Here is a 24,259-nt window from a genome sequence, read left to right as displayed (position 1 = left end):
GGTCTTTTCAGTCGTTCAAGTTTGACTATAGGTCGAAAGGATATTTGTAAAAGATTTTTCAAACGCTCAAATAAGTGTTCGGTATCTAGGTGCAAATGCTACAATAATAACGTATTTTATATTAAATGTAGTATCTATTTATAGTATACGATGAATCCTTTCGTTGTTTATCTAATTTATTTATCAATTAATACATATATTTAATAATTATACTTGTGTGATTTGGTTGATACTAAATATCGACACACATGATCGCTTCATTCTAGACAATACAAATCTATTGTTAAATATCTTACAAATATTTAGTAAGTGCTTATGTTTCTAAAATAATGAAAAGTATATGATAACTAAAATATGAAGTGTTAAAGTTTGGTATTTTATGATTTAGAAATAAAGAAAAAAGGTGTGAGAAGATCCGAAAGATGAAACAGAGGAAGCACCAATTGGCAATGCATGAGAAGAGTGGATTATTACACTCCTTTTAACAACGAAACCGTGACGATGTGTGGCAGTGGCATCTAATGTATTGTGAATTTTGTGGCATCTCAATGAATGACGAAAGGGAAAGTACATAAGGCATGCTTTTTCGTTGGTAGAGGAGAAAACTCTTAATCATCAACACATCAAAACAAATCCATTCCTCCTTCCTATGCTGCACCTTTTCTCTCTCAATAAATCATTTTTGAACAAACTCTTCATGTTTTTTAGAACAAGAGAATAGAAGAAAAGAGAAGGAGAAAAGGGTAAAAGGAAAAAGATGGCGTGCTTTCTGGGCATAGACATAAAACATATAACATAAAACATAAAACATAAACATAAAGCCTCATAAAGTACCTCTGAGCCACCCTGTCACCATAGTCCCCTACTCCCTACATAACAACACTATATCACATTACCCTCAAACCCAAACCAACCAAACACAACCTTCTCTCTCTAACTTTCCCTCCCTCCCACACTCTGCAAAACGCTCTTCTTTCTTTCTTTCACGTTCCTTCTAAACACCAAAAAACCAAACAAACCCTTCTTCATTCACCTCCTCCTCCTCCTCCTTCTTCTTCTCTCGAGATTCGCGCCCCAACCAAGATCTTCACAGAATCGCTTTCATTTAAACCAAAGGCGGCGACCATTTATTTCTTTCACTACAACCCCCCCATCTCTGACGCCATTTTTCTCCGTGCACACTCTTCTCACCAAAATTAAATAACCAATTACCGCATTCAATTCATTCCATTCGCCAACACGCTTCCACAACCTTCCCTTCCCCAACAACTACTTCACTTCACTTTAGTTTACTTCTGGTTCCTCAACAAGCTTCACTCACCATCGCCTGCTCCTGTCCCTCTTCTTACTTACTAGTACTCCCCTTCACACGCTCCTTCTCACGCACGCACGCGCGCTTCTTCCTGGGTTTGTTGGCATGGCAGGAAACGAACCAAACGGTGGTCTGCCTTGTCGTTTTGTCTGAAACTGAAAAAAAAAAGTTGTTTTTTTTTGTTTTATAATATACCATATAGTTTTCTCTTGTGGTGGGTTTGAAGGAGAGTAATTAGAAAGGCTAAAAAAATGAAGTTTATGAAGTTGGGTTCCAAGCCTGATGTTCTTCAAGCTGACGGAAAATCTATCAGGTTGGTTCTTCTTTTTAGCTTCTTTTTCCCGGTGTCTGATTTTAAGGTTTTTATGTTTCGTGTTTTTCTATGTTTTTGTGTTCTTTGTTATGTTTTTTTTTTGTTTTTTTGCGTCAGGAATATGAACTAACATGATCTTGTTGGTCATTGAAGAAACGTTAGAGGTGTACTTCTAGTTGGAGTTTCATTACTGAATGGCTTTCCTTAAAAAAAAAGAATATTATTTTTTTCTGCATAACCGTCCTGAAGTAATGTTAACACGCTGTATGTTGGTATGATAAAGAAGAGAGTAAAAGTTATTGAATCGGGGGTGGTCCTGAATTCGAGTTGTGAAATTTTTTATTAGTTTGTGGTCCAAATATTGGTAAAGTTGTATGGAGTTCCCAGCATGTTAAATCATTGGATAATGCAGAACCTATTTAATTAATATTTTTGTTATTATGCATGTGATTTCAGTGTTGTACTTATACTTTTCTTACCACCTTGCGAATGCAAGATAAGGTTTGAGAATTTTACTTGTGGATGGATTCTGTGTGGATTTTCAGCCTGTTGTGAAACCGTATGCGACAACGAAGTGTCATCTGTCATGCATGTGGTATATGTATGTATTTCACTGAAAAGTGAGAAACACGTTTGGACAGGTGATATTAATATTGATGTGTCTCCAGGTAGTTATTTTGCTGGGGACTTTAATGTGTTGATTTTTCTGCTGTGTAAATACAATTGTCCTTGGATGTTTGACAAATGAAATTGAATGCTTCCCAATCCCTCAAGATCAGAAATTTCTGGCATTATAATGCGGAAGATATTCTCTAGGGGATGATGTGATATACCTTTCTTTGGACCTGTTTGATTGCTATCAAGATGTAAAACATAACTACTTTTTTGTCACATTATGCTGAACAACATTCATCTTTGTTTAATACTCGTGGCTGCAAGTGTTCCACTGAATACTTTTCTTCTGCCATAATTTGTGATAATGATGTGACATGATCTTGCATGCACCATTGGATGCGGTTTAGTTATAGTTTGGGGTGAGGGTTCAGTGATGCCCTCCTTGTCATGTTTTTCACGACCTGAATAAGTTGCCCTTTTTTTTATAAGCTAAGTAATTCATTTCCAATTTTTGCAGGTATATATCATCTGAATTGGCTACAGATATTATCATAACTGTTGGTGAAGTGAAGTTTCACCTGCACAAGGTATGTATTATTTTCAGTATTTTTGTTTTATAGCCCTCTTAGATAAGAAGATCTTTATGAAAAGAAAAAAAAAGAAAACCTGATTTAATTATTTTAATAAGAGATATTTACAATGACCACCCCTGTTATTTGTGATAATAGCACTCACACCCTGTATAGTTTGGAAAATTACACATACATCCCTTTATTTTGTTTTTAAAGGGGACTTTGTGTATGGTCCCTACGTAAGAGTGGGTAGGTATGTGTAACTCTCTAAACAAAAAGGATGTCAGAATGAGAGAACTGTGCATCCAGTGAGGAGGTAAGTGATTTTTCAAACAATAAGTGTTCAAGTGTAATGAGTCTAACCATTAGGGGAGGTAAGTGCAATTATGGTTTAATTTGATTAATCAGCATGTCTACTAGTAATGTTAGCAAATATTTTTAGTTGTCCATTGTATAACTAGTGAGTTAGCAGTTATTTTGGACATATTTTGTTATTCAACACCTTCATCTCTTACTTACCATTTAATAGCTTATTGTCACTGCTTTTCTATTGGACTGAATGGAATGATTATATAAAGTCCGAATTTGACTATAAGGCCACTCCACTACACCAGTTTGTATTTTAGTTAATGCACAGTTTTCATTTCCTTTTATAATTTCTGGTTTGTGTTGAGGTGAACTACTTTTAGCTTCTTGCTTTTGTTTATTAATGATGTTTTCTCTTGAATTTCAGTTCCCTCTATTGTCCAAGAGTAATCGTTTACAAAAGTTGCTGGCAAGGGCTAATGAAGAGTATTCTGATGAAGTTCAATTGGATGATTTTCCTGGTGGTTCCAAGGCCTTCGAAATATGTGCAAAGTTCTGCTATGGAATGACTGTTACTCTTAATGCTTACAATGTTGTGGCTGCTCGTTGTGGAGCTGAGTACCTTGAAATGACTGAGGATATTGAGAAAGGGAACTTAGTTTTTAAAATTGAGGTGTTTCTTACCTCCAGTATATTTCGTAGTTGGAAGGATTCTATAATTGTTCTCCAAACTACTAAATCTCTTCTGCCATGGTCTGAGGACCTAAAGATAGTTGGGAGATGCATAGATTCCATAGCATCTAAAACTTCTGTGGACCCAGCAAACATCACTTGGTCTTATACTTATAACCGGAAATTATCAGAACTTGATAAAATTGTTGAGGACAAGACAGCACCACAAGACAAAATTGAGCCTGTTCCCAAGGATTGGTGGGTTGAAGATATATGTGAGCTGGACATTGAGCTGTATAAACGGGTTATGATTACAGTCAAATCGAAGGGAAGAATGGATGGAGTTGTGATTGGTGAGGCACTAAAAATGTATGCTGTAAGATGGTTGCCTGATTCTGTTGATGCATTGGTTTCCGATGCGCATGCCCGGAGGAACAAATCTCTTGTAGAAACAATTGTCTGTTTGTTGCCATGTGATAATGGCATGGGTTGTTCATGTAGTTTCTTGCTGAAGCTATTGAAAGTGGCCATATTAGTAGAAGCTGATGAGTCTTCAAGGGGACAATTGATGAAGAACATTGGCCTAAAATTGCATGAAGCTTCTGTCAAAGATTTACTGTTTCCAGCAAGGCTTCCTCAGATCACCAAATTTGATTTTGATCTGGTGCAAAATCTTTTGAACCTATACATGACTAACGTAAGGGGAAGCCGTGATATGGAGATCGAAGAGAAGAAAGATAAAGCAAACGAGTATGAGTCTATTTTAGGCCAGAGGTCTTTATTGAACGTTGGCAAGTTGGTAGATGGCTATCTGGGAGAGATTGCACATGATCCAAATCTCAGCCTCTCTAATTTTGTTAATTTGTCACAGTCAATTCCAGACTTTGCTAGACCAAATCATGATGGTCTGTACAGAGCTATAGACATCTACTTGAAGGTAGGATTTTGTAAACGTGAAGCATACAATTATCCTATGATATAAAAAATTGGCATGACATGACTGAGTCTATTTTTGCATCCTTGGAGAAGATTGTATGAATTACTTGATAAGTTATGCTAATGGTTAGCAAGTTACATATCTAAACTCTATCATTTTTCTACTGTTACTCTAGTTAGTGATGGTTAACTATGTGCATATTTGGTAAGGACTCTAGGAAATGTCAATCTTGTGATTGGTAAGTTTTAGCTAAGCTGATTAATGACATTGAAATATTCATATAGAGTTTTTTTTATCTTCAGGAGCACCCAGGTTTGACAAAAGCTGAAAGGAAGAAGATATGTGGACTAATGGATGTCAAGAAATTGACAGTGGATGCATCCATGCATGCTGCACAGAATGAACGCCTTCCCCTTAGAGTGGTTGTGCAGGTTCTCTATTTCGAGCAGATCAGAGCCGCCTCGAATGGCCGGACACACGGTAACAGTCCACGCGACTCCTCAAGCACTCTTGTGAATGGCAATGAGGAGTGTGTGAAAACTGGGGGAGAGAGCTGCCATTCCCTCAACACCCAGATGTGTCACTTGAAGATCAGAGACGAGGAGTTTCACAAGAATGGGAAACTGAACAAGAAGAGTAGCAAAAACAGCAGAAGTGGCATGCAGTTGCTGCCATCTAGATCAAGGAGAATCTTTGATAAGTTGTGGATTGTTGGAAAAGGGCAAGGAGAAAATAGGAGTTCAGAGACTTCAGGGAGTTCTAATAGTCCAACTTCTGTTGTCCCTGGAGACACCAAATCATCTGGTTCATCATTGAGACACAGGAGGCATTCTATCTCTTAGGAAAGTTGATAATTTAAAAAAACAGGTGAAGGAGAGTGAAATTGCTGTGAAGTGTAAAGTGTTAGGATGTTAAAATGTCTCGTATTATTCATATGCATGCACAAATCAGGAAAAGGTCTCACTACTAGAGTTGCAAAAAAATGTAATGACGTTATAGTTGTGTCTTAAGTCTCTGTATCATTATTCTGGCTAGTGTATCGTCTTAAATTCTTCATAAATCTCTCACTAGTTTAGGGCCTTTTTGTTTCTCATGGAATCACAATCCTTATCTTCACTATTTTAATTTTTTTTTGAGAAACTTCTCAACACTTCTTCTAGCAGAAAAGTTAAATGATTTTCTTCATAATTAAAAATCCAAATTTTCTTGTTTGCATTTTTATTACATTAAAATATAATAAATTTAAAAATATAAAATAATTTAATGACTTGTATGATTATTTTTAATTGAAGAATTATATGATTGTTTTTAAGGGTTAAATAATTACTTTTGGATTATTATACATCTTATTAAATAACAATTATTTTTAATTATAAAAAAGTAAAAATTATATCATTAGAAATGATATCAAAAGTCGTTAAAGAAATTAGTGTTTCTTTATACAATTATATAAATATTATACATTTTTAATGGCATGTAGCATACACCCAAAAAATATTAATATAGGTTCCTTATTACTATGCTTCTTCAATATGATTGTTATGCTATTTCTTATTCATTATTATACTTTTTAAATAAAATAGAGTGTCACTATTTATTTTTGGGCCAGAAAAAGAAAGCGATAGTAACCCAAACAAGGCAAATTTTTCCAGCACCATATCAATTTCAACACCCTATCATTTTTCAAATTTTCTAAAACTATTTTTTATTTTAGATTTAAAAATCCAGAATTCAAAAATACAATTTAAAAATTAAAAAATTCGAAATACAGAAAATACATTAAAAAAAATATGAACACAAAATTAAAAATACATTCTAAAAAAGAATTTTCGAAATTAAGAAACGTGTTCCAAAAATTTAAATCTAAAAATATATTCTGAAAAAAAAAATTGAAAGAATTTTTTATTCACACATTTATCTAAGGTTATTTTCACTATTTCGTAGGAGTATTTTTGTTATTGAAATTGATATGTAGGAAAAATTTGTCCCCAAACAAACCCTAAGTACAATTCAGGTTACGTATATGGGCCTCTAAAACCCACTCAGTTCTAAGTGGGTTGCGGAGGGAAAAGCGTTCTTCAACTTCAGGACTCGAGCTTGATATACGAATAACACTACACAGTTCAAATATCAAACACCTTGTCTGCACGCAAAAACTAGGAACCAGAAAGTGAATCGAAGATGCAGAGACTCAAAGCTCTGCTACCGCAAACTAGGACCTCACTTCGCACTCTCTATTCTCAGCATCGAGCTTTCTCTGCTCAACCAAATTACGCAGTGCACGACGATGGTGATTCCCAGGAGCAGGTCACATGACTCACATTTCTTGTGTGCGCTTTCTCTTCGTTTCGTTTTTTTTTGCGTTTTAATTTTTCAATTCACGACGTCGTTGTTGGATTCCAGATTCTAGTCGAAGGAAGAGTGAAATCGCGAGCAGCTATTCTCAACAGGCCTTCTTCTCTGAATTCGCTGAATTCTTCAATGGTACGGCGTCGTTTTTCCTTTCTCTTTTCGTGTTTTGAGTATGTTCCTCTGAGGTAAACGCCGAGTCGTTTTCATTTCGCAGGTGGCTCGATTGAAGAGGCTGTACGATTCGTGGGAAGAGAACTCTGATATTGGCTTTGTTTTGATGAAGGTATCACTGTTGTTTTCACGCCAATAAGTTGCCATTGAACTAAACGACATAATGATATTGTAATTCATAATTTTCTTTTTACTATGTTTATGGATATTGGTCATTCTGTTGAGTTTGAGTTGCTATATTGTATGCTTTGAAGGGTAGTGGCAGAGCTTTCTGTTCTGGTTCAGATGTTCTTAGGCTGTATCACACACTCAATGAAGGTGAGTGGTATATTAATATTTTATTTATTACGTAGCAAGTATATTGTCTTTTTAGTTTCTTTAGTTTAATTTCTACGCACACTCAATATGAAAATTTGTACTCTGCTAATCAATCAGAAATGATGGTAGATATGAATTTTGAGGTAGTGATTACAAAAGTCAGCAAACGTATCAAGCATAATAATTTGTTATTTATTGGCTGACATGATAATGTTGCACTGCCACTGCATAAACTGTTTTCTCTATTTTATTCAATCTTTCAACTGGATATATCAAGTCATGTCAATAATTTTCACTGAGTAATTTATCCGATTACGGTTTGTAACTTTTCTTATGTTTTAGAGACTATAGTTCTACTGACAAGCACATCACCATTTTAAGTTATACTTGTCATCTTCCAAGCTCTATATAAAAAAAAAGTTATTAAGTAGCTTTCGAAAATCTGTTTTGAATATAGGGTTAGTGCGTGCTTGTTGTTTTGGATAAAAAAAATATGACGTAGTAAGTTGATTTGGTTATTTTAAGGAGTGGAGGCGTAATATATGTTTTTATATGTATGTATCAATTCCTTGTGTGGAATGTGAAGGGCTGTTTGTTACTTTTTGTCTTCATCTAAATGATGTTGTTTTTCTTTAATATCAACATCTTCTACCTGTGTGTGTGTTTAGTTAGATGACGCAGAGGGACTACATCACTCTTCTATGCTAATGGCCTCTGTACCTCAAGTCTTTTCATTTTCATTTTTACTGCCTGAAGTTTATCTTGTCCTCGTTTCTGTTTTAATTTTTTGTTTTCATTTTAATAAAATTTGTTTACTGAAAAACAAAACTATTATTTCGACATAGGACTCCTGAATCACATTCAGACTGAGTCCTACTGCAAGGTGGTGGTGAGAGGTTCACGTGCTTTGGTTTATTGGTCCCTAATTTTGGTAAAAAAATATTTCTGAAGATACTCTTATAGTAATGAATTATGATCAGATGGGTTGCAGATTAAGGCAGTCATGTCAGTATCATGATCTGTAATTAGTTTTGGTCACTTATAATTTTCAGTTGCTTATTCATCAGAGTGCCTTTGACATTTGTCAATGATGACATTTTTAATTTTATAATGAGCAGGAAATGCTGACGAAGCTGAACAGTTTTTCAAAACATTATATTCATTTGTATATCTTCAGGGGACTTATCTTAAACCACATGTAAGTTTTGAATTATTGCATAGTGTTTTAGTTGAGATATTGAGTACTCTGGGTTGAGGAATTGATATATACCTATCATAATTCTTTTTGCTTATGTTCTTCACTCTCCAGTGGACCAATATTGATAATGCTATGCATGGTTGTTAAGCTACAGTGTTAACATGTAAACTTGTCCAAATTACGAGTTTACAAGTTGTCTGCTGCTAATTGAGCTGAAGAAGTTGTGAAGTTGTTTCTTGGTGAACTTGGATAAACCTGGTGGGAATGCTCAAACTCACTCAGAGCTGAGTTGGCGAGTCTGCCTCCATAGCAATTTTAAAGCCAAATGACATTAATCTTCTGGTCTCTTGCATAACTAGGGCCCACTTTTAGATATAATATAATATCTTACATTCTCCCTTTACATGTTTCCTGCCCGTCAAAGTGATGAAACCACGGTCTGGCATTTTCTGTTCTCAGCTCTCTCACATCAGTCAATCAACAATTTTTGCCTTGCCATTCCCCTCTCTGTCCCTCGATTCATATGTGAAGCTTACTGAATCAGCCTTCCTTATCTTATCCCAATTACAAGACCTATTGAAAATTTCCCATTAGTGTAGATGTGGAGACTAACGAATATATTTAACCTTTTTTCAAATAAATTTAAAGTAAGCTTAACCTTTAATAAGTTTAGCACAAATAATTTTATGATACGTACATAGGCATGAGTGAATTTCTATAGTAATGGTACAAATGCAATCTATTACTGGAAAAAAGAGGCTATGAAAAAGAGAAGATTTAGTAAGAGTCTACTTTAAATTTCTTCATGGTTAAAACAACTCCTGTAAATTGAAATAAGATGAAGCATTAAACACACCTATTTGTGTAGAATTTAAAGCAACTAGCAAGATGATTAGAGTAGTTAGTTTCCTCATATATTCATTATGAATGTGAATATTGTCATCTACTGTAACGTTATGAATATTATCACAGTAATGGGTTACAATAGTTGTCTTCTCTATATGATGAATTTTGCATGTGTTTCTTAACTTCCAAAGCTTCTTCAATACCTTAATGATGATCTTGTGGGCATTTATGCAGGTTGCCATTTTGGATGGAATAACAATGGGATGTGGATCTGGAATTTCTCTACCAGGGATGTTCCGTGTGGTAACGGATAAAACTGTATGTGATTTCTTCATAAGTTCATTCACTCAATAAATTGTTTTCTGAGTGCAATAAATGCAGGCAGCTAAACCTTTTTCTGCTTAATCATTTCAGTTTTTTTCTCACCCGGAGGCTCAAATAGGTTTCCACCCAGATGCTGGAGCTTCTTATATTTTGTCTCGCCTACCTGGCTACTTGGGTAATATACATTTTGCATGCTATTTTTGAGCTGGACTCCTGTGTAACACTTTTTATATTCATTTTACCAAAAGATATAATTATATTAATGTATCATTTAAAAGACATTGGAACAGAAATCATGAACTAGTCCTCCTGATTAAGTTAAACTACACAAAGTTGAGGAGAAATATTTGTAGAAAATATTTACTGGAAGATAATTTTCATTTTCTCTAAAAGAACCCAATTCCTTTTAGATCAATTCAGTTATTAAACTTTTGAATGGTTTCTGCATTATATATCCTTAGGTTTAGAACTGGTCCAGAAATTGGACAAAGTGATAGATTTATTGCTGTAAACTTCCCTGATTAGTATGGACAAGATACAGAATCAGTGACATAAGTTGATTTTTTTTTTGAATTTTTATATTTCCAATAAAATATAGTTTGAGAGTTCAAATTTCGGGATAAATATATTTTTCTTATTTTATCGGACTAGATACACCAATTATTTTTCATACGGAAGAGTATTTGATATGGCACATACATAGTATCTGTTCAAATTTCCCATAGAATGTTTAAACAGATGTTATTATGACCAAATTATTCTTGTTTTCATATTCTTTATTTCTTTTATTATTTCTAATATTATATTTTCTTCTCAAAGCTAATTGATTTTTGTGGTTGCAAATATTTTATGTATGAAAAATCTTATCTTCTCTAGACATGGAGTTAAGATTCCCTTACTCTAACCCCCTGCATATCTCGTATTGACTTTACAAGAAAATATTTCATACTGAATATTTATACAATCATTTTCTTTCAAGATCATTGGGATATTCTTGATTTAACTATTGTTTTAAACTTTTACTTATAGTCTTTGCAGTAAACCAGAAAATGATTCCGAGAAATTTATTTATTTATACAGGGGAATACTTGGCCCTTACCGGAGATAAGCTTAATGGTGTTGAAATGATGGCCTGCGGCCTTGCTACTCATTATTCACTAAATGCTGTATGCTTTTCTCTGTTTTTGTGCCTTTGTTTTATCTTTTGGCCTACTCTTGTTTTGCTTACTGTATTTGTCTTCTCCTGACAGAGGCTTGCTATGCTTGAAGAACGCCTCGGTAAACTAATCACAGATGAACCTTCTGTTGTGGAGGCATCCCTTGCACAGTATGGTGATATTGTTTATCCAGATAAGAGCAGTGTCCTTCACAGGTAGTGTTGAACAAGCTTGTCCATATTTCCTTTTTGGGTCTTTGATTTCTATGTATATATTTTTTTTTGGAGAAAGGGTGTCATGAATATGTAGAAAACAGAAATGAATCTAAGAACTACACAGCGACTACTGAATATAGAATTCTAAGATTGTAATTTGAACTAATTTTCAGCTTCTGAGTGTTTCTTTCTTGGCACAGGATTGATACTATTGACAGATGTTTCAGTCACGACACTGTGGAAGAAATTATTGAAGCTTTGGTAAGAATTGTATTAAATCTCTATATTATCTTTCGTGAGTCCAGAGAGTTAAATTAAAAAATAATTAATATCTTTTGATCCATGTATATATATTTATTTATACACGAATGAGCTGAGGGAAAAATTAATCTCTTAGCCTTTTTTCTAATTTTTTTCATCCTCAAGTGTCTGTTTTTTGGTTTTCTGTTTCCTGGCAAAATTTACTGAAGCAAGCATTTTTGTATCAGCGAACTTGTAAGCATTGCACTGATTAAATCTAACACGTAAAAGTTTATGATTATGATTAATAACCATAAAAAATGTGACCAATTATTAGTATAATAATTATTCTTTATATCATAATTCAGCATATAGTAGGAGACAATAAAGTATTAGAAGTGAAACATATAAAATGAGACTCAAAAGCACCCAGTAATAATTATTTATATCATAATTGAGCATATAAGACAATAAAGTATAAAATGTGAGCATATAAAATAAGACTGAAATGCACCCGATCACTTGGGGAACCGACCCACTTAAAAGTTAGCTGTTAAGGTGAGAGAACCAAACACTTAACATTCTACTCAGCATCTCATACTAAATTTAGGATTTACACACTCCGCAATAGTCAAACCCCTGTCATAACACTGCCGCTGAGAACTTACATCTCAATGACTCACTCTCTTACACTTCATTCAACTTTCTCATTTTTCCGTGAAAACAAATACTAGCTCTGATACCAATTGATAAACATCGAAACACTTGGAAAATCCAATCATAAGAGCTTGCTTTAAGGGGGGAGGGGGAGAACCCAACTCACGGGGAATACTCAAATTGATACTCTATTATAAGCACTAAGCATCCCATGCTACTCGCTCTAGGACTTAGGTGCTGGAAAAGATAACAAATGAAAATACCTAATACAACAAGGCCAAAAACTAATTTATTATCCCTAGACTTATCTTTTCCCACACACTGTGTAATCACAGTGAGATAATAAAAATATCTTCCACTAAAATTATTGTGTGAATACAATAATACTAATCTCACCAATATGGTGGCTAAATACTCTTTTGTTTTCTCACTCAAAAGGATTATCTCTCTTGAAATGAGGTTCTCTTTCTCTCAAAATTCTCCTGTTTTGGTTTCTATGAAGTTATACCAAAATGAACAAAAACATTAGCTTTTAAAGTCAGTCTTCCTTATTTGTAGCTATATTTGAATAGACTAGCTTTTCTATTTGTAGCCAATGAACAAAAACATTGGCTAAATACTCTTTGTTGTTTTCTTGTAAAATGTCTTGTTTTTACTTATTATTTTATTTCCTTATATTTCTTTTCACCACTACTGAGGGAAACTCATCCCTCTCCCCCTCCTAATTTAGGTGGAGGGTTAAGGGCTCTAGTAGGCCTGTTGCTCTTCTACGAAATTCATACTTGTCATTTGATAAGGACTTGGTCATCATATCTGTACTATTTTCATTAGTATGGATTTTTTCAAGTTGCTGTTGCTTTGCTTAGATCCAAACTGTCATGCACCCAGTGATATTGCACATCAACATGTTTTGATCTTAAGAAAACTTGAATTCTTGCTAAAATGATTTGCACTTTCACTGTTGCAATTACACAAATATACTCTTGTTCTTCTCTACCTCATGCAGGTATCACTTCATTCATAACATTTAACCATTTGCAAAATTCTAGTTTTGTCATTCCATCATGACATGAGGACAAGAATGAGTTTTGCAGAAGAGCTGCAAGACTATTACAATGCTCAACATAAATCAGGAAGGGGAGGTTGATGGGTTTCCTTCTTTAGTTATGAAGAGAAAGATAAGGAAATAAATAAATTAGTAAGTCAAAATAAAATCTTGAAGTAAAATGACGGTTTTCAACCTTATATGTAGCATGTAGAATAACATCAAACTGAATTTATTTACAAGTCCACTTGTTGACTTCACCAACTTTAAGCTGCACACTTTTAACTTTCCTGAGAAATAGTTAGAATTTGGAATGCGCAAACTGACAAAATCTTTAATCATGCTCACCCTTCAACACTTGTCCAATTTCACAGAATCAACACCTCAAATCAAAGCCCTTCCCGTATCTGCAACCCTTAGAAGTTGTGGCTTCTTTGGGAAGCCCATCTGAGTGTCATAACTTGTCTGTAGCCAAGTCAAAATAACAAGAATTTGGTTCCTTTCTATGTTCCAGTCTTCAGTTGAAGAAGGTAATGGGAACACCAAGCCAACATAAAAGATACAGGCAATACATAAGCATTTTGGGTTCTTACATAACGAAATTTCAATATTGATGGTATCTTGATCCACACTCCATGGTATCTGTTTTTATCTTTTACCAGCTCCCTGTCATCAAAATACTGAAAATAGTGATTTCAGAAGAAGGAACCTTATTGAAACTTTTTCATAAAGTAATGGGGGCTCCCTAACCCAAAAAAAAATAAATTAAAGCAATATAGGCAGAAAAGTAGGCAGTTAACTGAACATTTCTGATTTCGTTAGAAGAAAGAGGTGATGAATTTTTTGATGTTTTTCTTCATCTGGTGCTTAATTACACTGCTTTTTGATACTTTGCTTTACCTTTTCAAAATGAAATGTTATTCCGTCAGGAGAAAGAGGCTGTCGAGTCTTGTGACAATTGGTGTTCGACTGCTCTAAGGAGAATAAGAGAAGCCTCCCCATTGAGTTTAAAAGTTATTTTACGATCTGTGAGTTTACATTTCCCTTGCATGTTAATTTCCCTTTAAAGGTCTTTGTCTTTTGCATTTACCTCCTTCTCTACTTAATCTAGATACGTGAAGGTAGATTTGAAACTCTCGATAAATGTCTTGTACGTGAGTACCGTATTTCCCTACATGGAATTTCTAAGAATGTCTCCTCCGATTTCTTCGAGGTAATGATTTCTCTGTATCTTTTCCGTAAACAATTTAATTTTCTTTTTTATTTTACTTTACTCATTCATGCAGGGTGTTCGAGCAAGAATGGTTGATAAAGATTTCGCACCAAAGGTATATCTATTTTATCTATGCGTCTGTTAAATACCTATGGTGGGAAGTTATCTGAAGCATTTCATTCCCAAAATTGCAGTGGGATCCACCTAGTTTAAAAGAAATATCAGAGGACATGGTTGACTACTATTTCTCTCCGTTAGAGTCTGAACTAATGCTACCGACGGCTTTGCGAGAACCTTACATGTGAAACTACCATACTTCCAAGCAATGCTCCTCACTAGCAAGAGTAAGGCAAATAAATTCTAATTTTGTGCTTAAACTTCATTAGAACTATTTAACATATGTTTGTTGTATTGGTATAAAAAATGTAGAACCCACATTTATATATTTGGTGGGGAGGGGTGGTTGAATTTCTACCGCTCTTCCATTAAAAATGTACGCCTTCTAATTTTCTCATTGCTTGCACTTAAGCATAAGCTAATCTAAAAGTCTAGTCCATTAGTTGAAAGGACTGTTTCTTCCTGTACCTCAAAATGTTCTTCTGACACCCAATACAAAACATGAAAATATTTTTTTATTCTTCTTATGCCACCTCCATATTTCGGATTACATAATCCAAAATGGTATTCCGGAATATATAATTCGGAAGTCTGGATTTGATAGTAGCTTCTGGATTATGTAATCCAGACACTTATTTGAAAAAAAGTTTCCGAATTACATAATTCGGAAGCTAGAAAAAACTTTTGGATTATGTAATTCGGAAGCTAATTACGAATGTAAAAAATGACTTCTAGATTATGTAATTCGAAAGATTATAAAGGGACATTTTTGGAAATATGAAAATTTATGTAGGTGAGTGAAGAACATATGGAGGTGCAGGAAGAAACAGTTGTTGAAAGAGTGTCAAATAGACTTGTAAATTTGGCCCAGCCCACAGAGCTTGGCTCAAATCCACATGGGTTGTGTCGAAAAACCCATAGGGCCAAAAAGCCCACATAAGAAAAAGCTCATAAGGGCAAAATGTCACCAAAAGCCCCATGGGTCAGGGCCAAAATGCAAAATTTATATATTCTGAACAATTTAGGAAACAAATTTTATGAAAATCTAACTGAAAAAGGTAATTTTGGTATTTTTCAAAGTATTGGGTGCAGGAAGAATTTGTGGGGAAATGAGTGTGGTCGGTTCTGTTTGTTCCAATGAGCCAAGGGAAAAATTGAGCTAGGTCGGTCCTGCCTATAAAATAATTGGTTTTGGCCAATTTTGACTTGATTTAAAAAATAAAATATGATTTTAAAATTTTAAAATTTTAAAATGTAAAAAAAAAATACCTATTTTTCAAAATTTGAGTCACAAGGAAAATTAATTTTGATTTTTAGATGTAGTATACATTTTAACCCATGTACATTTTTAATAAAACACTTTTATTTTTAATTTTTTAAATTATAATAATAATTTTTAAAAACAGGTGTGTCCATAAGTAGGCGCGGTTTTAGTTTGGGCCACAGGTAAAACGGTTCAGGTAGAAATTAATCTGATTCAATTTATGTTATTATTTTTTAATCTAGCCTGGTTTATTTTATAGGTTATTAAGTCCTATTTCTGTCATCTTTGCTTTCCGTAGTTCAATTTTAATGAAAGTACTAATTGTTAAGTAAAGAGGAAAATCTAATCCAAAAGACAAAAGTCTAGTCCACTGGACAGGAGAACTTATGCTTTGTTTGGTAAGAGTCATTTACTATTTGTGAGGATTTTGAGATCATTTATCATAATTGTGTATTTGGTTTTAGTGATTTATAAGGATATATGATGATTTATAGGGAAAGTTTTGAAAGAGAGAATGAAGTGGGAGATGAAAAGAAAGGAGTATATTTGTAGGGTTTATTTGATTTATTACTAATTTACCCCTATATTTGATATTTTGTTTTTTAAAAAAAAATCTATTTATTAGTTAAATCATTTTTAAAATTATTGGAAAATAAGAAATAATATTTTTAAGAATTTTTTTTTCACATAAAAATTTTCATATTTTAAAAACTCGCCTCAAGACAATTTTGTCATTACCTTAAAAGTATATCAATCACATCAATTAATAAAATGTCCATTCAAATTCACTGTCTTTTTTATTTACTATCTTTTCAACCCATTATGGTTGTGTTTGGATTGGGAAAAATTTGAGTGAGTGAATTTGAAGTGATTTAAGAAGAAAGTATAAAAAATGAAGTTGTTTGGCTTAAGGTATGTTAGAATGAATTTGTGAAAAAAGATTATTATAGTTTTTGAGTGATATGATGGTCGTAAGAAGATTTTTAAAATATGTAAAATATAAGTTTAGAATTTTATTCTTATTTTTAAAAATATTTAAATAATAAAATATAAGATTTTTTTGTATAGATTTGAGTTAATTAAAATATTTAATTGTAAAAAATATTTTTTATTATAAATACATATAATAAAATATTTATATTTTTACATTCATAAATTTATTTTTTAGAATTGAAAATTATGTAAATTTATTTATCTTTTTATTTTTAAAATTTGGTTATGTTTTAAAAATTAAAAAATGAACTATGGACAAAGTAGAAAAAATAGATGTTACGTGTTTTTCTCCTTTGTTTTGTGAAGTTTCTTTACTTATATGTAAAGAACACATTTCAAGCAATCAATGCATTTTTTCTTCTAACAAATCTCTGCCAATCTATAGAAACAAACACAAATCCTTCCACAAATCTTTATTCGACTACAGTAAATGTACAGAAACAACCATAGCATTCAAGTCAATTCTCCATTTTTCACTCTTGACCAAACAAAGCATAAGGGCTGAAGTACACATCAAGTAAGCTTGATGTGCATGCTACTTAAAGTGGGGGGACTCGTAATAGTCTCCCTTGGAAGTTTCAACTTGTTATCTATCCCTAAATACAAGTGGTTACTAGGAGGACAGAAAATTTATAAATGCACGCTTTATGCTGATAATCGGTTACTAGGTGGTGTGTAAACATTTTTATAAAATTATATGCATTTTTACGTCTTTTCGCAAGTCATGCAGTGATTTATATATCTACTGTAGATTTGTTTATAAACAATTCCGGATAAAGAGGCGTTGATGCAGTTGGCAGATGCACCATGGACTGTCGCATTCGCCTGCTTCGACCAAACTTTCGCCATCAAAGGTTCTTGTCTGACTATCTGTTGGGTTATCGGATGAACTTCCAATGTTAGAAATTATCATTGTCCTTGGATGTGTAGTGTACTTTAACGTTGGTTCACAATACAAGTGAACGGATCATATATGTTTCTTTCGTTGTTTACTTTCATTTAAGTTATATTGAAATCCTAGCTGTTCGTATACTGAAAACCCTCAATCAGGGGCCCGGTCATGCAATGAAACTAACAAAATATTTCCTTGTAAGTTTGAAGCGAAGCCATGACCAATGCCTAGGAAGACAATGTCTACTCTCTGGAATGCGTTTGAGTAAACACCTCTAACTACTTGTTTAATTAGAGTGTAATTTGGAAGATTTCTTATCAAGTTTATAGAAGATAATTTATTATGAACCCTTTTTAATTTATTCTAAAATTTTACAGTCAAATTTAGCATAGATTTTCAGTACCAAAAGTTGAATAATTTTTTCATTTAAACTGATTATTCACATTGGGACCAGATGCTTTTTCTAATATATGTCTAGTTGTAGAAAACCTTAAATATCTATTTTTAGAAAACTACCCACTCTGAGCTCTTGCCCTTAATAGAATGCCCCGGGAAAAAAAGGACAAAAAGGCACTATGGTGATCTCGATCAATTTTTTCTCTCAACAAACTTGTTTTTGGTACACTATCCCAACTCAACACTAAAACAGATCTCCATCACATTAAATCATCAATTAGGATTCATTATTTAAAAGGCGATGAAGCGAGTTACAGCAAATGTTTAATGGTTCTTAGTACTGTAGTAAGACAGCAAAAAAATTCTATAAGGAGGTAAAATAGTAGATATTTAAAGAATAATTAGTTGTTGGACTGCAGTGTACCTGATATATTTTTACTACACCTTTTCCATCTCCTCTCACGATCATACTTTTTTTTTTTAAACTGTAAACGGCGCATGTGGTTCTTGGCGCTCCCTTTGCGCATAGTTATAATCATAAAGTTGTCTTTGACTCTCCTTATGGATATCTTGTCTTCCTAAAATTAATCCTCTCCATACATTATTATAAAGAGGGAAAAATTAATATTTCATTAACATCTTAAAAATTATATTTATAAATAATTAATTTGGTTTTATTTTAGTTTTGAATAAATAAAATAAATATATTAAACCTTTAGTACAAAAAAATTATATATGATTTTAATAGTTATTTTTATAATGGAATATAGTTTTCTGCAATCTTTTACTAAATTTGTCATACCAAAAATAAAATTGAAAATTTAAATATTTTTTTTATTGAATTTCAACAAATGACTATTTTGGTTGGGCATGATATAGATGAATTTCAAAAACAAAATTCACTCTGACCTTTTATATTTTTTAGAATCTGATTTAATCCACTTAAAAAACCATTTACGTGATTTAATTCATTTACTTTTTTTAAAATAATTCTTGCAAGTTTAGAAGAATACTGTCAATTATAAAAAAAACATGCTATCGTGTACACATTGTCTCAATTTCAAGATTATTAAAGTGTGAATTAGTCTGCATTGGAGTATTCTCATAGCCATGATAAACCACACCAAGAAATGGGTTGATATTCTAGTTTGAAAATATATTTTTTGAAGTCAACAAATCAAACAATAAATAAATGTTTAATAATTTTATAATATTATAATAAGTTTAAATAACAATACAATAAAAATGTATTCACTTAAATAGGTTGATCGGTTAGGTTTAAAAGATTATTTAAATAACCTAAGACCTGAGTTTTTAACCAAATAAAATAGACTTTCATGAAAGTCTAAGCTTAGTTTACTTCTTCAAAAAGTCTGGTCATCATATAGCCAAATTTATCTTCATCTTTAAACATAAAAGGAATCCATCAAAATTCATGATTTCTAATAACTTCATGATGGAAAATGTCGAAACTGAAATAACATTTCTTTCTGAATCAAGAGTAACATGAAATTGGCAATGAAGGATGACTTAACTAAGAGCTTAATCAACTGAACCTATCATATTAATCTTTGGTTCTTACAAATTCTAACTGGATTCAAATGCCTTCATTCAGACGGCGCTTGAGGTACTCAACCTGAACGTCCTTGGTAAGAGGTATCACCCCATTTTTGTACAAAGCAGAAGCCAATGTTGGAGTTAATTTAGTCTTTACAATGCCATCATTTTCACTGTCAAGACTTACTTCCTGACCAAACACTGTGGCCTTCTTTTCAACCCTCTTCGTCACTGTCTCTTCAACGCTAGGAAATGTCAACAATTTCATCAAACCTTCGCTATCCTGCAAAAATATAGGCTGTACATTTCAAACAAAATCGAAGGTAGAATGAAAACAAAGAAAATTATATGAAATATAACAAGGTATTGGAGATTACACCATCTTCTAACTATTGTTAATAAGCTAATCAGGTCACTTGTTTTCAAGTTATCATCAGTTCATTCTTGGATGTTCAATCTTACAAACTTTACATTCAAGATATTTAGTACTAGAACTCGGTATAAGGGTGTGTTCAAGATCTTACATTGACTGCAGTATAACCAAATTAAAGTGTGTAAATGGAAATAACCCTTGTATTATATTTCAGTTATGTGGAATTGAGTAGGCCAAAACTCAAACTATATATGAATGATGGAAATCATGGAACTAAATAAGCCAAGCCAACACAACACAAAGCAATCCACACACCTTGGCTCGAATTAAAGGCTCATAGTCTTGAGGAGCATCCCTGAATTTCACCTCAGCTACAAACTTTCCATAATGAATCCTTCTTGAGATAGCCTGCAAATATTTTATAGAATGAACTGTCAGAATCATTACTAACTTAGGAGCTAGCAAATTATCAAGTTAGACAAAAAGGCTACGTTTGGATAAACTTCTTAACGAGCACATGTAAATTGAAATCAACTTGTGTAAAATAACTTTGCAGAAAACTTTCATTTAACCTTTCTAAAAACTACTTGGTTTGGTGTATAATTGTGTGATTGCATCTGTGTTTCTAATGCATGTATCTCCCTGTTTACACGTCCAAAGCAGGAAAAGTCACAGAATCTACTTTTTGTAGCTTATGTCACCGATAACAAAAATGTTATCAGATTTGATTTTAAGTTATGGAATGGAAAAAGTTTGATTCATTTTATTATCCTATTAGTATTTAGTGATCAGTTTATCTAAACATGGCTTAAAGTACAAACACGAAACAATAGTTGAGTTGAGATTGCTTTCCACAAAAGTTAAACTGCAAAGATAGTTCTACATAAACTCATTCATAAACATGCTCCTAAAGAACATCAGAGCATATATTACCTGCATTAATGAAAGATCAGCAGCAGCAGTTTCCGCATAGTTGCCATCATCACCCGGAGTAGCAAGAGATGGAAGTAAATCTTTGAAATACATTTTCAAGATGGACTTGTTTATGTTAATTGAAGCAGCTCCAGGATGCAAAAACTAAAGATGGAATTAAGTTAACAGAGTGACCCTTTATCATCTAAATTTCATGAATTGTGGAAATTGGAAAATGGTATCACATGACTGAATTACCTGTGAGAAGGGGTAAGATGGCACACTTGATGGTGGTAAATTTTCAGGGAAGAAGGGGTTTTCTTCAGGGTTTGTGTATCTTCCAGCCTGTAATTCACCCTATTATTTTAGACCTAACATTCTTTCAAATGCATAAAACAGAATACGGAAAATAAGAACAACACATGCTGATGACTAGCAGAGATTCAGTATTATGATGGTCATAACTCATATCAGAAGCAGAAAATTCTACAGATACCTCTCATCTTGAAAAAGTTCTACAGAAGTTCCATCTTGTTAAAAGAAAAGTACAAGGGCATCACATTATGAGAGATGCCCCTCCTTTTTTTTTCACCTAAGATAAGAGTAAGAAGAGACTGGATTTTGCAATGACTTACAAAATCAACTTATCCTTTCATCCACATTTTTCTTTCAACAATAAAAAGAAGTACATAAAATTAAAATTAAGATCCCAAAACTGATAATCAAATTAACTGCCTGGGTTAGCATGCTACTAGGAATGTTTTGTCTGAGAAATTTGGTGTTCTAAGTAGTATTCAACACGGGTCTTTAACTCTCTGGTCTTGATGCTAGATTCCTATTCTTGGTTATATGGTTCCACATCTCAGGTGTGATTTTTTTTATGTTTATTGAGAAGCTAATAGGTATAGCTTCCAAATCCTTATTTCTGAAAAGTTTTCAAACAAGTTGATTATCACAAGCATATTTCAATGATATTATTTTAACATCCATTTGCACACACCTACAATCTCAAGAAAAAAGAATATGCCAAATTCATTGAAAGAAAAGCACATGCCATCCATTCAGATGCACTATCACTGTCACAATACCATTATAACGACATAATCTGACAACCCAGCACAAAACAAGACAACATAAACAAACAAGCTAAGAATAAGGTAATAGTAACGAATAGTACCTTAGCTTGAATGTCCTCTGTATTTTTAACAACAAATTCAAACAATGAGCCAGAAAAGCCAGGGATTTGAGCATACTTCTCATCATAGGTGTGAGAATTGAAAGGAAACTTGGCTCTCTCAATGAGAGCATAAATGATGGTATCCTCTTGCCTAATCAAATTCTCCCTCACCGAAGCCAGAGTGTACACTTTTTCTTCTGCTTTGGCCATTCTGCATCTCACGGCACATATTGTCAACACAAGAATCACCAATGGAAACCGATGCATCATATCATCAACCCAAGAAGTTGAAATTGAAACACCAAGATTATGATTCTGATTCTGATTCTGATATGAAACAAATGATGATTGTGCTGACATTATATAGTACAAGGAGATACCAACACGGGTAATATAATAACTTAAAAGTCAAATTCAGCGCAACCCATTTAATCATACGATTCAAAATTTCATTTTACATATATCACAATATCCATATACATGTTTGACATCCCAAACCAAAAAGACAGATTGTGCATTGTAGAAAAAGTCAAATGGTGGAAAAAGAACGTACCTTGAAATTAAGGTGCAGGAAATGAAGTGGGGTTGTGGGGATTGGAATTGAATTGTAATTAGAGACTCCTTTTGAGGTTTATGCAATCTATAACACAAAAATGAGAGAGAGGAAGATAAAGGGTATAAGGGATTAATAAATAGCAGTGAAGGGAATAAAAAAAAGAAGAACGTGATGTGTTGGTGTTGCATTGCGTAGATTGGTGTAGGTTTAAAGGGTTGGTCTTGTTGCCATTTCCTTCCAAGTTGGAACTTGCCACACCCCAACAAACATGTGGGTCCCACACCCATGTCCCTTCTTAACTCTTAAGAATTCATGTATTTATGTGGGACCCACTTAAAAGTGTTGGATTTTTTAATAGATGAAACTCTTGTTCTAGAACCCTATCAATTCCATAGGTAGTTAAAATTGAATCCATTTTAAAGTGTTGACTTTTGGTAAAAACTTTGAAAATGCATCTCCAATGGATAATTTTTGACATTGTTAATTAAAAAAAAGTGATTATCATGCGACTTTTAAACAAGTTAAAAGTATATAAAGTAACACATAATAAAATGACAAAGTATAAGTATTTGGTGAAAAAAGAAAAGAGAAATATAATTAAAATTGTTTCAACTCTTTTTCCATTATGATTTCCAAGTTTACTAGTTATCTTTTGAAAAAATGAAATTTAAAAAATTGTGTAACAACATATTACAATATTAAATAATAAAAATAATTTTAAAAGATCATAAGCATTTTTAAGAATAAGAAGATAAATGTCAATTAATAGCTTCAATATTTATTGTACTAGGCTTCCACAACTTGGCTGACCTAATGATACACGTTCATGAAGGTCGACCGATACCTTTGTTTCATTAACGTTCAATCAAGGTCAGTAAAGTTAAATCATAATTAAGCATTAGGTAATACACATCTAAGTACGACCCACCTCATTAATCCTGCCAAATAAGGTAAGACCATTCAAATAATATAAATAGCACACATTCCAAAAAAGTATGTACATTATTAATTACTGTACTATGACATTCGAGTGTCGAACATCCCTTGTTGACTTGCATCAGAGTGTCTTCTTTAGGTACTCCCATTCTGCATCCCCAGGAGGTCGAGTGATCAAGCAACCGAAACCCAAAGAAGTAGAGAAAGACTGAAGGAGTAAGTTGAGGTATAGGTCAACCGACCGATAGGAAGGACGAAGACGAAACTTCTCAATAGTTATCTAAGTTTCATATCCCTAACAGGAACACTTACTATTTTTGTGTATTATTGTATAAAATATTATAACATCTAAAATAAAAAATTAGAAAATGAAAAATTTGAAAGATAAGAAAATGAAAATCTTCCTTCTTCTTTATTTTTTTATGGAATTGGTTTCCAAATAAAAAAATGTAAAGACCAAAGATTAAATTAGTACATAAATTAATCTTAATTTGAAAGTAAAAAAGGTCAAAAGAACTAAAAAAATATAATGTATTGGCGGAAAAATTAGTTTTAACAATGTAAGCCGGAAATATTTTCAAATTTTAAGCGTGTTTGTCAAAATTGTTAGATGTGAAATAATT

The 24,259-nt window shown here is 33.0% G+C and overlaps 3 protein-coding genes across 10 annotated transcripts; 2 read left to right on the top strand and 1 right to left on the bottom strand.

The window, feature by feature from the left end:
- Positions 1 to 597: 597 nt before the first annotated feature.
- On the top strand, positions 598 to 5,852 carry LOC137816703 (phototropic-responsive NPH3 family protein NPY1). Its single transcript, XM_068619971.1, has 4 exons — positions 598 to 1,625; positions 2,758 to 2,827; positions 3,546 to 4,727; positions 5,030 to 5,852. Exons 1-4 carry the CDS (start codon positions 1,564 to 1,566, stop codon positions 5,567 to 5,569), a joined length of 1,854 nt encoding a protein of 617 aa, XP_068476072.1. The 5' UTR covers positions 598 to 1,563; the 3' UTR covers positions 5,570 to 5,852.
- An 832-nt stretch (positions 5,853 to 6,684) lies between these two features.
- On the top strand, positions 6,685 to 17,937 carry LOC137816702 (small ribosomal subunit protein mS47). 7 transcript variants are annotated; one of them, XM_068619968.1, is made up of 15 exons: positions 6,685 to 7,034; positions 7,131 to 7,211; positions 7,294 to 7,362; positions 7,505 to 7,568; positions 8,687 to 8,766; positions 9,847 to 9,930; positions 10,027 to 10,111; positions 11,017 to 11,102; positions 11,187 to 11,308; positions 11,509 to 11,569; positions 14,180 to 14,278; positions 14,362 to 14,463; positions 14,537 to 14,578; positions 14,658 to 14,807; positions 17,589 to 17,937. In XM_068619968.1, exons 1-14 carry the CDS (start codon positions 6,909 to 6,911, stop codon positions 14,766 to 14,768), a joined length of 1,212 nt encoding a protein of 403 aa, XP_068476069.1. In that variant the 5' UTR covers positions 6,685 to 6,908; the 3' UTR covers positions 14,769 to 14,807; positions 17,589 to 17,937. The 7 variants fall into 7 exon arrangements, with proteins under 7 accessions (XP_068476069.1, XP_068476070.1, XP_068476071.1 ...); XM_068619969.1 differs by having other exon boundaries at positions 6,729 to 7,034; positions 17,631 to 17,937; XM_068619970.1 differs by lacking the exon at positions 17,589 to 17,937 and adding an exon at positions 15,987 to 16,035 and having other exon boundaries at positions 6,729 to 7,034.
- Positions 17,938 to 19,575: 1,638 nt separating this feature from the next.
- Positions 19,576 to 23,073, bottom strand: LOC137816701 (chorismate mutase 2). 2 transcript variants are annotated; one of them, XM_068619962.1, is made up of 6 exons: positions 22,698 to 23,073; positions 22,145 to 22,355; positions 21,226 to 21,312; positions 20,989 to 21,132; positions 20,371 to 20,463; positions 19,576 to 19,965 (listed from the first exon to the last, which is right to left on the bottom strand). In XM_068619962.1, exons 1-6 carry the CDS (start codon positions 22,985 to 22,987, stop codon positions 19,723 to 19,725), a joined length of 1,068 nt encoding a protein of 355 aa, XP_068476063.1. In that variant the 5' UTR covers positions 22,988 to 23,073; the 3' UTR covers positions 19,576 to 19,722. The 2 variants fall into 2 exon arrangements, with proteins under 2 accessions (XP_068476063.1, XP_068476064.1); XM_068619963.1 differs by having other exon boundaries at positions 22,145 to 22,471; positions 22,698 to 22,881.
- Between the last annotated feature and the right edge of the window lie 1,186 nt (positions 23,074 to 24,259).

This window comes from Phaseolus vulgaris, chromosome 1, assembly GCF_000499845.2.
Source record: "Phaseolus vulgaris cultivar G19833 chromosome 1, P. vulgaris v2.0, whole genome shotgun sequence".
Taxonomy (NCBI): domain Eukaryota; kingdom Viridiplantae; phylum Streptophyta; class Magnoliopsida; order Fabales; family Fabaceae; genus Phaseolus; species Phaseolus vulgaris.
The sequence above is the reverse complement of the archived record's forward strand: the minus strand, read 5'-3'. Positions and strand labels throughout refer to the sequence as shown.